We start from the raw sequence: 16851 nt of genomic DNA on the forward strand, positions 1-16851 counted from the left end.
GGGAATCAGAGAAGGGGTTTCATCGATTTCTCAATGCAGTTCATTCAAGGTTTTCGCCCAGTGAATGTGGATAAGTTTCGCCTCTCATTTTCACATCCCGAGAACTATGTGGAGGCCATGCAAAATTTTGTTCAATTCGCCATTGGTCATAATGCAAAATTTCTTGAACTTGACTTCTCAGAACCAACATGGGATCAACAAGATTTTGATCTTGATCTTGATAATAATTGTAGAGACATATTTTGTGAATGGCAGCATGAGGCCAAGGTGACGTTGACGTGTCAGTTGAGATGCCACGTGGCTTGGATATACGCCGAGATGATCTCGGCTAGGCAGAGGTTATCTGTGGAGATACCAGAATCTAAGGTGAGCGAATAAGGGATAAGAGTCCTAGAATGGAGGAGGATCTCAGTATGGATAAAGATAAAACTCTTAAGGAGTTTATCTCTATCTAATTGAGAGTCCCAGATAAGCATTGAGCCAGAGTCTATTGAAGCTAGGCTTCTACAGGGATCAAGTTAGTGCTGGCTACAAAAGTAAGGCACCATCGTGGGATTAAGGTACGCTTTTTGTGTTCTGTCTAGTGAGTTAAGCACTGTTTGCTATCTTTGAAAGATAACTAAGTACTGACTTGATCGTCGGAGTGTCCCCAGGTGGACGAACAACCGCTGGAGTCTTATCTTTCTGTGACCGATTGTTCGGGCTTAATCTATTTTATTGGTACTCTCCAGCTGAGTTCCCCATTTGGTTGTGTGGTCGGAAATCAATACCCACAATAACCATGTTGATTTGTCTGAATTGCCTCCATGTGTTTATGAACACAAAGAGCTATTCAAATCTTTGAAGTTGTTTGCATGCAAATTTAGGGTTTCTCAGTTCGTCAACTTCAGTGCTCTGACGAGTCTTTCTCTAGTGTGGATTCAACTGTCAACTACTTCTTTTAACGTATTGTTATCGAACTGTCGATTACTAGGGAGTTTGAGTTTGAAGAAGTGTTGGAATCTGGAGAACCTTAATATTTCTGTGGCAAGGCTGAGAACTTTGGTGATTGACAAGTGCTGGAGTCTTGAAAATGGGATCAGCATTGAGACTCCAAAGTTGTTCTTCGTCAAGTATTCTGGGCAATGAATGGTTTTATGACAGATTACTTGAATGCCTTGGTGGAGGCTGATCTAGACTTTGGATTTGAGGCTGAGTTCAGTGAATATATTGATATTCTTTATGACCTACTCAGAGATATTGGTTGCATTAGGGTTTTGTTGCTTCATGCCTTTACTTTGGTTGTTGTTTGTCAATTTCAGGATTTATGTGGGCCTTGATATCAAACTTGACATTCGTATTTCGCAACATATTTTCAAAGAAGGGTATGAAGGGGAAGTCAGTTGGTGGAATGAACTACTATGCATGTCTATCTCTGTTGTCTCTCTTGATTCTCACGCCATTTGCAATTGCTGTCGAGGGACCACAGATGTGGGCAGTTGGATGGCAAAATGCTCTTGCACAAATTGGACCCCAGTTTATTTGGTAACCATATGACAACTACCAACTATGATTGCTTTGTACCCATTGTTTGTATTCTACTTTGTATTTTTTGTAATTTCCATGGTGGTGCTTACTTATTCATACACAAGGTAAAAAATTCTTGTCTTGCAGGATGTAGCTATGTTACATGACCTATTTTGTCCAACCTTTTGAAGATAATTACAGAAATAGCTATAAAATATTAATCCTATCTTGTAATTCCAATTGTTATCAGGCCATTTGTGACAGTAACTTGCACTTAGTTTATTTGATTGAAGAGGCCATCTGATTTCTAATGTACTGAATCATTTTTTTGTTCCATTTAAAATCCTATAGAAGAAATTTCATAATTAAAATTATTATTGCTTGCTTTCAACTAAAGAACAGTGGGAGGATTGGAGAAATGCATCTCTGCACCTCTTGGGAATTAACTTGTAGGGTTTCAAATTTACGTTTTTGCTATTTTGGAGATGAGTATACTTACCATGAAAATTTACCTTATCTCTATCTTTAATACAAAGCTTGAAAATATTTTTGATTTAAAGGATGTAACACATTTTATCATGATATATGTATAAGAAGAAAATTTATAAATTTATTGAGGTCAAAGGTTGAGTTTAAATAAATATATGATTTCATTTGTATAATGAAGCATTAATTTTTATGAGAATTTATTTAAGTTGAATCTCTCAAAATTTATGATGATGATGATTAAATGACAATGAAACGTCATGCTAGAGTATTTATTTTTATTGATCATATAACTGAATATAGCTTCCTTTGGGGCATAAGGGCCGAAATGCTTTGGAGTCTTGGAAATGTTTTAAGGACCATAAGGGTCGTTGTACATAAGGTGTCTTGGGGACCGAAACTTTGAAATGAGAATTGAAGTGCTATGATGACATGAGTTATGTTCCTATGGTTATGTTTTGGGTAACAGTACTGTAACCACCTAAGTCAAGAGGTAACGCGACCGACCCTAAGGCTATGTAGTGGTTCATATGATGGACATGAAATCTTAATGTTTTGAAAAGTTATATTTTTGTTTACTTTTCTTATTTAAATGTATTTTTCCTGCATTGTGAGATTCTTTGAAAAAATCTTGATAATGATTCATGCAATTTTTTTCAATTTGTATAAATTTCAGTCCAATTAAACTTTTGTGTTTATTATCTTTATTTTGAACCCAATTGGAAGGAACAAGTTTTATAACTCCATGAGATTGGTATACTCATTGGGCTCTAGCTCATTCTTTTTAAATTCATTTTTTTTCAAATTCCTAGCCTTTTGTGTGAAGATTAGAGTTTCTGAGGATCAAATGTGGGCATTTTGTAGTTAAGGTTTTTGCTTAGGGTCACTCTAGGATGTAATTTTATCCTTTGTTTTTATGAAGGAGGTTGATTGTAAATATTTGCTTTATGTAGTTATATGTATTGATGGATTCATGAATAGTACATTTTATTTTTGGGATAGTGATCTTAGTAGCATGATGATATTTTTGTCTTTAAATGGATCATCTAATATATGTTGGCCAATCGAAAGATCTTATGCACTATTGATGATGTGATATAAGAATTATATATGTGATTATTGTGTACAGGTGCTTTAGCATTGAGATACCTTACCAAGATTGGGTTGTGACATACATGTCCCTAGACGAGATATCTCCCTTGACATTTAGCATCGAAAGCACCATGAAACGTGAGAGATATGTAAAATATCTGAATTGATATTGTGAAAATGTTGTATCTATTGGTTACAAGAGGAATGCTTACTTATAGAGAAAGCACCGAAAGAGAAGAAGACATAATAATGAAGCATAATGGAAAAGTGGTGAGTGGTGTTTCTTCTTTACCACCGAAAGAAGAAAGGATTCCTATCCCTATGCTCTATATCTGATCTTATACTATTATATATTATTATTATACTATATCTGATCATATACTATATTATTATTATACTATATACATATGATATATTACATGATATTACATTATATATTAACAGCCCCCCTCAAACTCAAGGTGGAAAAACATTGACCAACTGGAGTTTGGAGACAAGTTCAATGAAGCGGCCAGGAGAATGAGCTTTGGTGAAGATATCAGCAGGTTGATCAACAGAAGAGATCGGAAGGAGATGAACAGTACCACGAGTAACGTGTTGACGAATAAAATGACAGTCAATCTCAATGTGCTTGGTGCGATCATGAAAAACATCATTGTGAGCAATTTGAAGAGCACTGTGATTGTCACAAAAAAGGTCAGTAGCACCAGATGAGGTAACACCCAGATCAGCAAGAAGCCAACGAAGCCAGAGAAGCTCCTGAGTAGTATCAGCAAGAGCACCGTATTCGGCCTCAGTACTGGAACGAGCAGTAAGAGATTGTTTCTTGCTGCGCCAAGAAATAAGAGAATCACCCAGAAAAAAGCAGAACCCAGTAGTAGACCGGCGGTTAGTAGGATCTCCAGCCCAATCAGCATCGGAAAAAGCACGAAGCTGGAGAGAGGAGCGGGCGGAATAATGAAGACCATGAAACAGGGTGCCTTTGAGATACCGAAGGATACGAATTAAGGCAGCATAATGAGGGGTATGAGGAGCCGACATAAACTGGCTGACAATATGAACAGCATAGGCAATATCAGGACGAGTAACAGTGAGATAGACAAGACTGCCAACCAGCTGACGATATAAGGTAGCATCAGAGAGAAGAGTGCCATCAAGAGGTGTAAGACGACTCTGAGGCTCGAGGGGAGTGGAGGCAGTCTTGCAATCCGTAAGACCAGCACGGGTGAGAAGATCAGAGGTATACTTAGCCTGAGAGATAAAAGAACCCGTAGAATCATGGAAGATTTCAAGACCCAAGAAATAGCTGAGAGGACTAAGGTCTTTCATCTCGAAATGATGGCTAAGAAACTGTTTAAGGAGAAGAATACCATTAATATCATCACCGGTGATAATCATGTCATCCACATAAAGTAAAAGCAGGGTGGTCCCGTGAGCTGTTTTCCGGATAAAAAGAGCAGTATCATAAGAGCTGGAGGTGAAACCACAGTCATGAATAGTAGAGCTGAACTTGGCAAACCAAGCGCGTGGAGCTTGTTTAAGACCGTATAAGGCACGCTTAAGTTTGCAGACTTTATGAGGTGGATAAGTAGACCCAGGGGGAGGTTGCATGTATACCTCCTCGAGAAGATCACCATTAAGAAAAGCATTGGTGACGTCCAGTTGATAAAGATCCCATTGGCGGGAGGTAGCAACAGCAAGTAAGCTGCGAACAGAGGTGAGACGAGCAACAGGAGCAAAGGTCTCTTCATAGTCAATACCATATTCTTGGTTAAAGCCTTTGGCAACAAGGCGGGCTTTGTAGCGCTCAATAGAACCATCAGAACAAGTCTTGATTTTGTATACCCATTTGCAGCCAATGGCAGATTTTCCAGGAGGAAGATCAACAATGTCCCAAGTATGAGTTTTGGCTAAAGCCTGCAATTCAGTAGTCATAGCTTGCTGCCAAAGAGGATTAGAGCGAGCCTCACGATAGGAGGTCGGTTCATAAGTAGAAAAAGCAGTAGAACCAACAATAAAGTCACGAAGACGAGTAGAAGGTTGGGTTACCCGGCGTGGTCGAGCAGACGGAGGAGGAGCCAGAAGAAGGGACTCATCAGGAGGGGGGGAGCCCGAGGAAGTAAGAGCAGGACCATCAGAGGGAGCAGGGGCATGGGACAGACCAGCAGGCAAGGCGATCTCGAGAGAAGCGGGCAGGGGCGGTGGAGAAGGCGGATCAGAAAACTCAAGAGAGGCTGGCTTGGGTGGTGGAGTAAGATCATCAGAAAACAGATCGGTGGAAGGATCAGTAAAAAAGAGAGAGGGTGAGGGAACGGACAAACGGAAGAGAGAGAGAGAGGAAAACATTTTGTGTTCCCAAAAGACTACATGACGAGAGATACGAAGCCGTTGGGAGAGAGGATCCCAACAACGATACCCTTTATGTTCAATACCATAACCCAAGAAGCAACAAAGGCGGGAACGAGGTTCAAGTTTGGTACGTTCATGAGGTTGGAGAAGAACAAAACAGGCAGAGCCAAAGACCCGAAGGTTGGTGTAAGGAGGACGGGTGCCATGCAGACGCTCATAAGGAGTGTGATTATGAATGACAGGTGTAAGGACACAATTGATAGTGTAAGCAGCAGTGAGAGCTGCCTCGCCTCAAAACTGTTCCGGACAAGAGGAAGATAGGAGAAGAGCACGAGTAGTGTCAAGAATATGCCGATGTTTCCATTCGGCACGTCCATTTTGTTGAGACGTACCAGGACAGGAACGATGAGGTTGAGTACCATGACTCTGAAGAAAGGAAAGAAAGTCAAAATCTTTATATTCCATGGCATTGTCGGAGCGAAAAATTTTAATAGTTTTAGAAAATTGTGTGTTAACCATTGTAGCAAAATTGTAATAAAGTTGTTTGAGTTCAGAGCGAGTTTTCATAAGAAACAACCATGTAAAACGGGAAAAATCATCAATAAAAACAACAAAATAGCGGGCTCCGCCCATAGTGGGAGTAGGAGAGGGTCCCCAAATATCAGAATGGATGAGATCAAATGGTGCAAGAGAAACAGAGTCACTTTTATTAAACGACAAAGCAGGTTGTTTAGCAAGTTGACAGGACACACAATCTAAAGCATCAGAACTGACAGGACCTAAATGACCACTAGAAATTAAAGTTTTTAAACGACCAGCAGAAAGATGGCCTAAACGACAGTGCCAAAGCTGAAAAGGAGATAAACGAGGAGCAGTGGTAGGAGCTGTGATCTGAGGGGAATCCGGAACATGAAGATGGATAAGTTCGTAGAGGCGTCCATGCTTACGGCCTATCCCAAGGGTTTGCCCCGTCCGAGGGTCCTGCACCAAACAACCAGTATGAGAAAAGGTAACAGTTAGACTATGCTCACATAATTGACTAATGGAGATAAGATTTAAAGTGAGAGCAGGCATAAGATAGACATGGGATAAAGATAAGTGAGAGGTGGAAACAGAACCAACATGACTTACAGACAGAAGAGACCCATCAGCAGTATGGATAGAAGGAACATGAGGAGTAAAAGAGATAGGAGTAAAAATAGTAGAGTCAAAGGTCATGTGATTACAACAAGCTGAGTCAAAGTACCAGGAAGTGTTACCTGCGGTGACAGACAAGGCAGGAGAGGAAGGGGTACCGGATTTGTGCCAAAAATGTTGAAACATGGCTTCGACATCTGTGTGAGAGAAGACTGGAGTTGAAGGATCTATAGGGACAGGGGGAGGTAAATCCTCTGAGGCAGCAGCAGCAGTGTGTTGAGCAGGGAGTGATTTAAACGGAGTCCCAGAACGATGGGAGTTGTTGCGAGAAGCACGGGCGGGATTGCGGAAGCAATCTTGCTGGAGATGACCAGGACCAGTCTTGTTGCAAAACCGGCAGAGGCGAACAGGACAATTAACCAGAAGATGAGTCGACGGAAGACTGCGATTTTGACAGTAGTTTCAGAAAGTTGACTGCTTGAAAGGTGACTTCTGTGGTGAAGTTGACTGCTTGAAAGGTGACTTCTGTGGTGAAGGTGGGGAAGGAGAACTCCGAGTCTGGGGAGTAGCAAGAACAGAGTCCACAGGGTGCGGATGGAGAGTACCAAACCGAGTTTCCTCGGACAGGAGTTCAGAAATTGCTTGCTCAAGAGTGGGTAAATGAGTGCGATGGAGGAGAGAGGCGCGTACGAGCTCAAAACGGGAAGTAAGAGCCATGAGAAACTGAACCAAGCGATGTTGGTCACGGTAAGTAGTAAACAAGGTAGCATCCTTAGTACAATCCCATAGAGGTTCAGAAAGAGCGAGCTGATCCCAAACATAATACATTTGGGAGAGGAAATCATTAATGGTCTGAGTTGTTTCTTGGCGCATACGGTGAAGATGACTCAGAAGCTGATATTGGTGAGCAAGGCCAGTAGTCTGATAGCGTTCTTGTAAAAAATCCCAGATGTCCTTGGCAGGAGAGGAAGTAGAGTCAAGTTGAAACCGACCAAACTGAAGGCTGATAGATGTAATAGAAGTATTGCGAAACCAGGTAATGATCTGATAGTTTTTACTATCCCAATCCTCCAGACGATCGATATATTTGGCAGCGGAGTCCGTGGTGGCAGCGGTTTCGGTGGTTGCGGGGATGGGTTTGCACACATCCCCAGTGATGATGCGCCAAAGTTTCTTTCCTTTGAGAAATCCAGACATAGCTTGGGCCCATAAGACATAGTTAGTCCCGTCAAGAACAACGGAAATAGGATGATTAGAGGAGTCGAGGCGATCCATGAGGGCAAAATCGTACTTTCGAGGTAGAATTGAAAAAATCGGAGGGTACCAGTGAATTCAGAAGGTCGAAATTAGTAGGAATAGAGTGAACTGACCAAAAAATAGGGCCAGAAAGGCACTAAATTGGCTTGTCAAAGTGAGTGGAGTAGTCTGGTCAACAAATCCGGTCAAACAGATGATGTCACGGTCGACAGGGCTAATGTCACAGGCGCGGCGCACGTTAGCAGAGAGGTGCGCGGTGCACGTTAGCAGAGAACAGCAGGCGGCGCACAAAAGCGCTAGGGCTGACATCGGCTGACGTCAGAAACACGCGGCTCACGTTAGCAGAGGAGGCCGCGGCGCACAGTAGCGCGGGACAGTGTATGAGGCGCGTAGAGCTCGTCGAAGAACGAGGCTGCGCGTGGCCGGAAGTTCTGGAGGCGCGTGGAGGCGCGTGGAACCTCGGCTGGTAATGAATTTTGTGGCGGTGGTTTCGTCGTGAGGAGACGAAGAGACTGGTGTGGTCTAATAAGAAAAACAGAGAAGATCGAGATATGCAACAGTCTGTGATGCAGACGAGAGGCACAGCAGTCTGCGTAGAAAAGAAAAATGTAGAGACTAGGCAAAACACCTGCGCTCTGATACCATGAGAGATATGTAAAATATCTGAATTGATATTGTGAAAATGTTGTATCTATTGGTTACAAAAGGAATGCTTACTTATAGAGAAAGCACCTAAAGAGAAGAAGACATAATAATGAAGCATAATGGAGAAGTGGTGAGTGGTGTTTCTACTTTACCACCGAAAGAAGAAAGGATTCCTATCCCTATGCTCTATATCTGATCATATACTATTATATATTATTATTATACTATATCTGATCATATACTATATTATTATTATACTATATACATATGATATATTACATGATATTACATTATATATTAACAAAACGTATATCTGTCATTGTCTCCTCTATCATCATCTTCCACACTCCTGTCCAACCATCAATGCTCTTGGAGCAGCCATCGCAATCCTTAGTATTCCCAGGTAATTGGTCCTTCTTTCTATGAATTGAGTTTTGACGTCGATCATTGATAGCTGTACATCTGAAAGTTGCCTGCTTGTCTCCAAATGACCCTTCCTTCTTTGAAAATTAAGTGAAAATGAAATTATCCCGTTAAGACTTATCTTTGTTTGAGTGGCTAACAAGATGGATGGACAAAATTGTATTAAAGTTCTTGTCACTTGTCTGTATGTTAATGAATAAATAGAAAGATTGAGGTAGTGTTTTGGTCGAGTTTTTAAATTAATATTTGAATCAAAAAAATCAAAAAGAAATGTTTGGTTAATAAATTTTCAAAACTATTTTGAAAATTGTTTTTTTTTTTTCCTCTCATCTCTCCTCCTTTTTTTTCTATTTATTTATTAATAAATCAATCAATTACTTTTTCTCTCATTCTCTTACATTCTACACATTAATCAATTAAATTTTCTCTCACACCCATCTATTCGATTACAAAAAAAAAAAAAAAACAAATCATCCCAAAATTATTTTCAAAACTCATAACCAAACAAATTTTCAAACTCTTTTAAAATATAACTCAAAACTCTTTTCAAAAATTAAATCAAACGGAGCCATCTTCCTCCTTACAGTAAGGAGGGAAATAACATCAACCAAACCGGGCCTTTATTTTAGGGCTCCTAGACTACTACTAAACAACACTATCCAAAAGTACATTTGATTTCTTAAAGTAATTTTGCATTCTTTTCCACTAACAGTAGCAGTCACTAAACCCTTTTGCATACTTCTAACATTTTCCAACAACAATTCTTTGCACTCTGTAAAGAAAGATGTCCTTCCAATTACGTCGCAAAATACTCCCAATTAAAAACATTCTCGTCCTTTTGATTACGTCGCAAAATACTCCCAATAAAAAACATGCTCGAGGGATCACTACAAACGAGAGAGGCCCCCATATATTAGTCCCTTTAATTCATTTCCTTTTTTAAATGAAGAAGTAAAAGAATGGGCAGAAAATAATATTTTGTTTGTAAGTCAAAATTTTATAAAATACGAACTATGTCAAAATTGTTGTTTCTTTATTTACAGTGAAGACGACAACATTAAATTAGGGATACACCAAAATAATATACACGACTTATATATTGACAATTGCTGGTGGCAGCAATTTGGTATGGTTGATTTGCTGTTTGTGCTAAAGGCATTTTGTAGTCGGCAACACTACTATTTCACTGCTTAATCTTCAGAACTAGTACTACACCAAATTTGTAATAGTATAATTACAGTTTCAATGGCAATAGTGCCAGTTACCAGATTTTAGAAGCTTGGGTCTTGGCATGTGGTAGTATGCCTGAAAGATCACAAGGACAAAGAGAATTTTTGTAACAATAGTATACCTGATTGGTATAGTTTTACTTAAGTGGAAAGTTGATAATCACATAGAAGTGAAAAGCAATCACTCCTCAGTTTTTAGATTGTCAGTTTTTTTCCAACTTGCTTAAGTTGTTTCTTCTTGAAGCTATAAGCAGAAACTATACTAAACATAGACTCCTAGAATGGAAAAAGGTATAAGCCGCTCCAAACAGTTTTGTAAATGTATACTTCATGTAGAGTATTATTAGACCAAACTATGGCATTCATCACAGTTGTGCCAATTACCAGATTTTTATAGGCTTAAATCTTGGGCATGTGGTTGTAACCACTCATTGAAGTTGTTTTCGTCGGCTAATGGAATTTGGACCCTTCCACATCCATATGGGTCAGATCCTACTATTTTGTCTGATAATTTTTTTTTTTTTTTTTGGGATTGGCACTAGGATGTCCGGATCAAAATCCGACTAATCCCCAGGGGTGTGCACACTATTTTGTCTAATAATTGATCTCAACTGTTATATGATTCTTTAATTGTGACATTCATGGACTACACACCTTGTTACTTTCGTAAATTTTTTGTTGTTTCCCTTGCTTGCCACCCAAAATATTTTGTGTAGCTTACTGCAAATATACTAAAAATTAAACTTACTTATGTACCATGTTATTTATTTATTTTTTTTATAGGCAAAGCAGTAAAAGAGCTGGGATGTGGACTTCACTACGAATGCCTTGTAATTTATATAAATGATTAGAGAAATAGTTTGTTATGCGTTTTTTTGTGATCCATTACTACTGTGTGTTGGAATGTGTCCCACATCGCTTGAAGTTGACCCATCTGTGCTAGTTATAAGGCTCTAATTTCCCTCTTCTTAATATTTGAATTTTAAAGAAAAGTGTGGGTTAAGCTTTTCAACTTGGTATCAAAACTTGGTTGAGCCTGTGACTGGTAGACTATTTGTCCAGCTAGTGTGTGTTGGGGTCCAAGAGAGTGTGTGCGTATGTATCCCACATCGCGAGTGTGTGCGTATGTATCCCACATCGCTCTAGTTTCCCTCTTCTTTATATCGTGTGGGCTGGGCTTTTCAACTCTTTGGATCAGGAGCTTTTTTGTTTGCAGATACAATATTCATGAGCTGGAGATAACTTTATACAGGTGATTAGGGTTTTGTTTTCTCCTTGAAAAGTGGAGAAGAGAGTTCTTAAAATAATCAAGAACAATTTGTCTGTGTTTTAGGCAAATCAACATGAAATTCACTTGTTTTGTACGCGATGAATGCAAGGAGGGAGTTGTTTGGCACGCTGGGCCACCAATGTTAACAAATCTGTCTGTATAATATGCAAATTTTGAATGTTTTAATTTTAAAACAAGGAACTTAAAAAAAGAATGTCGTCAAGACTTTTATTACAATATATGCATCATAAGTATTAGAGTAATTTTAATAAACATTTAACTCTTATATGTGATTTATCCATAAAAAAACTCTGAAAAGAAACCGGTTGTAGTGAGTTCTTCCTTGGACAACTGGACACATGTTCAAGATTGTTCAGCTTCAACAATAATCTTGTACCTACTCCCTTACAAGATTGAAGTAGATTATCATTTGAGGATAGACTATTTTAATAATTTTTTAACTTTACCAAAAAATATATAAAAAAATAAAAAAAGTGACGTAATAACTTATAATGATTTTCTAATTAAAATTAAAAGTTATCACATCCAAATTCAACAGAACAAAATTTCTTTTCCTTCCTACAAAAAAAACAGATCCTTTGGAAAAAAAGAAGACAACTCATTTCCCGAGAAGGATTAAACCCTTCTGGGTCCTATGACATATATCTTACAAGCAACTTTCACAAGTTAATGTTTTTGGTTTTTTTAGTCTATTTTGTCTTTTAGTGGGTAAAAAATGTGAGAGGTGATGCGACCTAAAATGGGTAAAAAGCCAAAAGCTGGCTTTTTACCTCATTGCCAAAGCACCCCTAAATCTGCAAATATTTAATGGCAGTCTGAACATCCTTATCTCCTCTGCCACTGCAGGTAAGCACAACCTTAGTTCCATTTGGCAGGGTGGGACACAGCTTCTCCAGATATGCAATTGCATGAGATGTCTCCAGAGATGGAATTATGCCCTCTAGTCTAGATAATCTCTTAAACCCTACATGCAAAAAAACACACCCAAATAAGTAAATAAATAACACTTATGGAAACAAGGGTTGAACAGAAAAATCGCAAATAACTGAAAATGATGATCGAGAAAAAAAATATTGCCAAATTATCTTAACAAAGTAGTTGTGAAATCAGTTGAAAATGGGTAGAAGAGTCACATTTCTTTTATCACGTAGCAGATTTTGTAAATTCTAATGGCAGAAGAATAACAGAAATACCAGCAGCTGGCTTAGCATATCCCCAAGTTCTTCGAATTTTAGCTAGGAATTACCGCACCTTCCCGCAAGGTTCAAATATTCAAATAAGTCAAAATGGTGTAGACACGAGTTCATGGAATAGTATAGTGGGCATACATTCTGGGAATTTTAGGAAGTAAATAAATGGGGAACAGGCAACAAGATTGAGCTGGAATTTCCATATGTCCAGTTTAAAAACCTACTGATCAATTAATAAGAATTTACAAGGTCTGGGAGACATCAAATTGTCGAGCTATTTCTTCAGATTCCCATAAAATTATGAATCAAAAACGAAAAATCACCATAGAAGATGACCCTAAGAGATGTTATAGCAACACAAAATTCGAAGGATATTTATATATCTCATTACTACATAGAATCTATCAAAGTTGGCATTTCATAAAATTAAACATGACAAGCAATAGAGACTCATCATTTCAACATCAGCATGAAACTGAGATCAAATTTTTCTGAAAGTAACAAGCTACTGAACCATGGGGTTGTAGAAAAGTGGCTAACATTTTGACCACCAAGTCTCTCCTAAGGAGAGATGGAGAGCTATCGGGTTCTATTCTTGGAAATGGAATGGGGGCAAGAATTGAGTGCTTGCAAGGAGAGGGTTGGGGGTTCAACTCCCCACAAGTGCTAAACATCTAATCTCTCTCTCTCTCTCTCTCTCTCTCCCACACACACACACACTTAAAAGGGAAAGGAAAAAAAACCAGAATGGCTACTTAGATAGAGATAGTAAAAAAGGATGTAAGGCTTTGCTGTGAGAATAAAATCAACAACATAACTACTCATACACACATGAACACTAATCACAGTCAAACAGAGGTTGATTATATAGAACTGGAAAAAGATCATGAAAATGTAAATGCAATTTCCATACCTTCCAATGCCTCTTCATTTGTGATGCTATAGTATTCAGCACGTCCTAAATCTTTCAGAGGGGTGTGTTCTGGTCCAACATCAGGGTAATCCAGTCTATTTGACATAAAATGATGAAAACTAATTTCGTTAGCAAAATACAGCAAAAACACCATCACTAGTCAAAATGATAAGAGATCAATAAGATATCTTTACCTTGCACTAATGGAATGGGGTTCAACTATTTGCCCATCTTCATCCTGCAATAAATAGCTCATAGCTCCATGCAGCACGCCAACCTCTCCTTTAGTCAAGGTAGCAGCATGCTTACCACTATCCAATCCAAAACCTGCAGCTTCCACACCAATTAGCCTAACTTCTTCATCACCAGCAAATTCACGGAAGAGTCCCATGGCATTCGAACCTCCACCAACACATGCAACAAGAACGTCTGGTTTCCCACCCCATTTTTCCAATGCCTGTTTCTTTGTCTCTTTACCAATCACTGCATGAAACTCTCGAACCATCATGGGGTATGGATGTGGCCCAGCAACAGATCCCAATATGTAATGGGTTGATTCCACATTAGTCACCCAATCCCGTATAGCTTCTGATGTAGCATCCTTCAGCGTGGCTGTCCCGGAATGAATTGGTCTAACCTATAGTAATAAAATGGAATCTATTCAAAAGATGTAATAGGCATAAAAGCAACTGTAATATGGATCACACAAGGAGACTGATTCAAACAAATAATTGACCTGATAGAGTGTGCACTTGACAATGGGTGAACTAAACAACTAGTTTGGCAGAATTGACAATGACATTTAAATAAAACAAAGGTAATTTAGCAAATGAAAACAGGAAATCTCACACAACAGTAAATAAGGGAAGGAAAGTTCAACAAAATTCAGGTCATACTTAATGCTATAGTTAACAATAACGTGACTATCACAATGATAAAAGAAAAATGTTTAAACCACAAAAAAAAAAAAAAAAAAGCAAATTAAAAATGTGAAATAAAATATCATAGGGACAGAAATGCTACAGGGCCTTCAACATTGTAATTGAAGATGGAGACAATTTTGCAATGAAGACCACCATTGCACAATAGCAATAGAAATAGAAAATAAATAAAAAGTCCAATGAGAGCGTCTTCATCTTTGTTACTCGTAACTTTATTTATGGACGCAAAATGACTATTGAGTGTATGTTGAGTAGACAATTATGCATCAATCTAATGAAAATAAACAATGGTTAAATAACTAAAAATCATTCAAAGCAACTAAAAGATATAGGTATGACAAACATACCTCAGCTCCAAGAAGCCGCATTCTAAACACATTTAAAGCTTGCCTTTCCATATCTTGAGCACCCATATAAATAACACACTCTAAGCCAAACCGAGCACATACAATAGCAGTGGCAACTCCATGCTGACCAGCCCCAGTTTCAGCAACAATGCGGTTCTTCCCCAGGCGCTTGGCTAGCAAAGCTTGAGCCACAGCATTGTTGATTTTGTGGGCACCAGTATGATTAAGATCTTCCCTCTTGAGGTAAATGTGTGGCCCTTCGCCATTGGAACGTTTATAGTGCTCAGTAAGCCGTTCTGCAAAATACAGAGGGCTCTCTCTACCAACATACTCTTTCAGCACCCCATCCAGCTCTTCCTGAAATGAAAATTTGTTAAAGAATAAATTAATAACATCGCAAAAGTGACCGCAATTGAGAAGAACCAAAATGCTAGTACCATATAAATCTCAAATAGAACAATTCTTTATCATCCCATTTAACAATATTCATGAAATTCTTGTAGAAAACTCAAAATTCATTGTGTTTCCACTGCTCTACAAAATAATTTATCAATTGCCAGTGGTTCTAAGAGGAGAGCTTATTGAGTGTTCAAGTAACGCCCCCTACACAATCACATTAAAAACCCCGATAGTAAAATCCATTCCAATCAATCAATATTTCATACCCTCGTTTGCTACAACTATCTTTTGAATTAGTCTAGCACAACTATTTGAACAAAACAATTGGACAGTTTTGGTCTATTAACCCTAAATTTTATCAACAACCAAAACAAAAACCCTAAAATTTAATAAATGCTACAACTGCAATGAAACAGTGAATCAGTCCTCTAAATTACCGGGAAAAAAAAAAGAATCAAAAAATGTTAAACAATCAATTCATTGAAAGAGTTTGATCAAAAGAAACCTGGTAGTCTTGGTCTCCGGCGATAGAATGGAACGCAGATTCGAGCTCGGTGAGAGCGTCCTTGAGGGTTTTAGGTACATACTTCCCATCAAACTTGCCGAATCCCCCGACCGAGTCAGGTATCTGGAGAACCCGCTGTCGGGGGCGAACCAAACTCTGGCCTTGGAGCTTCATTGGGCGAGTCGGAAAGTCAGTACAGGAGGAGATGGAATAAGGGCTAGGGGAGGGAGAGAAATTGGGGAAGTTGAGGGGATTGAAGAAGGAAGGGTAGGGTAGTGCGGTCATGAGTGAGAGAGAGAGAGAGAGGTGGGTTTCGACTTCTGGGGGTATCGCGGCGGACGTCGTTTTGAAGTGCTACAGTAAGGCCGACGGAGAAGGTGACCGACGATCTGGACTCGTGTTACGTGGCTACCTGGCTATAGTGGTGTTGTTGTCGGATCGGAGGCAACAAATTTTTATTTCTATTTACTAAACGGAAAAAAAAAATGAAAACTTGAAAATAAATTTATTACCAAAAAAAGAAATAAAAGAGATAATAATACTAATAAATAGCACGACCATAAAACATCTGGTCGGATCTAATATGTTCATGGATTATTATGGAGAAATTATTGGTTGGTGTTTGCACACCGTCTCTCTTAATTGTGTTGTGATTAGCGAAAAGATTGAGATTTATAAATTTATGTTGGATAATTAGAAAATATAAAATAATTTTATATATATTAATAGATGATATGACATAATTTTAAAAGTATTGGATATTTATAATTTACATAATAGGTGAGGTTAATAATAATGACATAATACTAGTTGGTACACTAATTAGTACATGTAACACTATTGGAAAATATAAGGTGGTATAGTAAATGAATAATATTATATGCATTAATTGGTATATTAATTAGTGTACTAACCGATGATGTGGTATAATTTTAGAAATTTGGAGTATTTGTAATTTGCGTAACGAGTGGAGCCAATAATAATGTCATAACATATTAGTACACTAATTGATATATATGTAGCACCATCGATTGTAAATTGTGATTAGTGAAAAGTATGACCACGTAACATTCTTGAATCAATCAATAATTTTTCATTATTGTATTTGACAAATGGATTTAGTCACCATCAATCAATACTA

The 16851-nt window shown here is 38.4% G+C and overlaps 2 protein-coding genes across 2 annotated transcripts; one reads left to right on the forward strand and one right to left on the reverse strand.

The window, feature by feature from the left end:
- The first annotated feature begins 33 nt into the window (after window positions 1–33).
- LOC145798358 (putative F-box/LRR-repeat protein At1g56400) lies at window positions 34–1128 on the forward strand. Its single transcript, XM_082885886.1, has 3 exons — window positions 34–366; window positions 469–517; window positions 974–1128. The coding sequence occupies exons 1-3, from the start codon at window positions 34–36 to the stop codon at window positions 1126–1128; spliced, it is 537 nt and encodes a 178-aa protein (XP_082742012.1).
- Window positions 1129–11889: 10761 nt separating this feature from the next.
- On the reverse strand, window positions 11890–16322 carry LOC114321705 (tryptophan synthase beta chain 1). The gene is made up of 5 exons (XM_028268910.2): window positions 15711–16322; window positions 14807–15163; window positions 13713–14155; window positions 13519–13613; window positions 11890–12379 (listed from the first exon to the last, which is right to left on the reverse strand). Exons 1-5 carry the CDS (start codon window positions 15993–15995, stop codon window positions 12204–12206), a joined length of 1356 nt encoding a protein of 451 aa, XP_028124711.2. The 5' UTR covers window positions 15996–16322; the 3' UTR covers window positions 11890–12203.
- Between the last annotated feature and the right edge of the window lie 529 nt (window positions 16323–16851).

This window comes from Camellia sinensis, chromosome 8 (assembly GCF_055761805.1).
Source record: "Camellia sinensis isolate YWXY chromosome 8, ASM5576180v1, whole genome shotgun sequence".
In the NCBI taxonomy this organism is placed as follows: Eukaryota; Viridiplantae; Streptophyta; class Magnoliopsida; order Ericales; family Theaceae; genus Camellia; species Camellia sinensis.

Bases quoted from the DNA above. Each gene is read 5' to 3' on its own strand.
- LOC114321705 (XM_028268910.2), bottom strand. From the start codon at position 15,995: ATGACCGCACTACCCTACCCTTCCTTCTTCAATCCCCTCAACTTCCCC. The intron at 14,156-14,806 runs GTATGTTTGTCA...TTATTACTATAG, and splicing joins TGCGGCTTCTTGGAGCTGAG to GTTAGACCAATTCATTCCGG. The intron at 12,380-13,518 runs GTATGGAAATTG...TTTTGCATGTAG, and splicing joins AAATGAAGAGGCATTGGAAG to GGTTTAAGAGATTATCTAGA.
- LOC145798358 (XM_082885886.1), top strand. From the start codon at position 34: ATGCAGTTCATTCAAGGTTTTCGCCCAGTGAATGTGGATAAGTTTCGC. The intron at 367-468 runs GTGAGCGAATAA...TGAGAGTCCCAG, and splicing joins TGGAGATACCAGAATCTAAG to ATAAGCATTGAGCCAGAGTC. The intron at 518-973 runs GTTAGTGCTGGC...GTCGATTACTAG, and splicing joins TAGGCTTCTACAGGGATCAA to GGAGTTTGAGTTTGAAGAAG.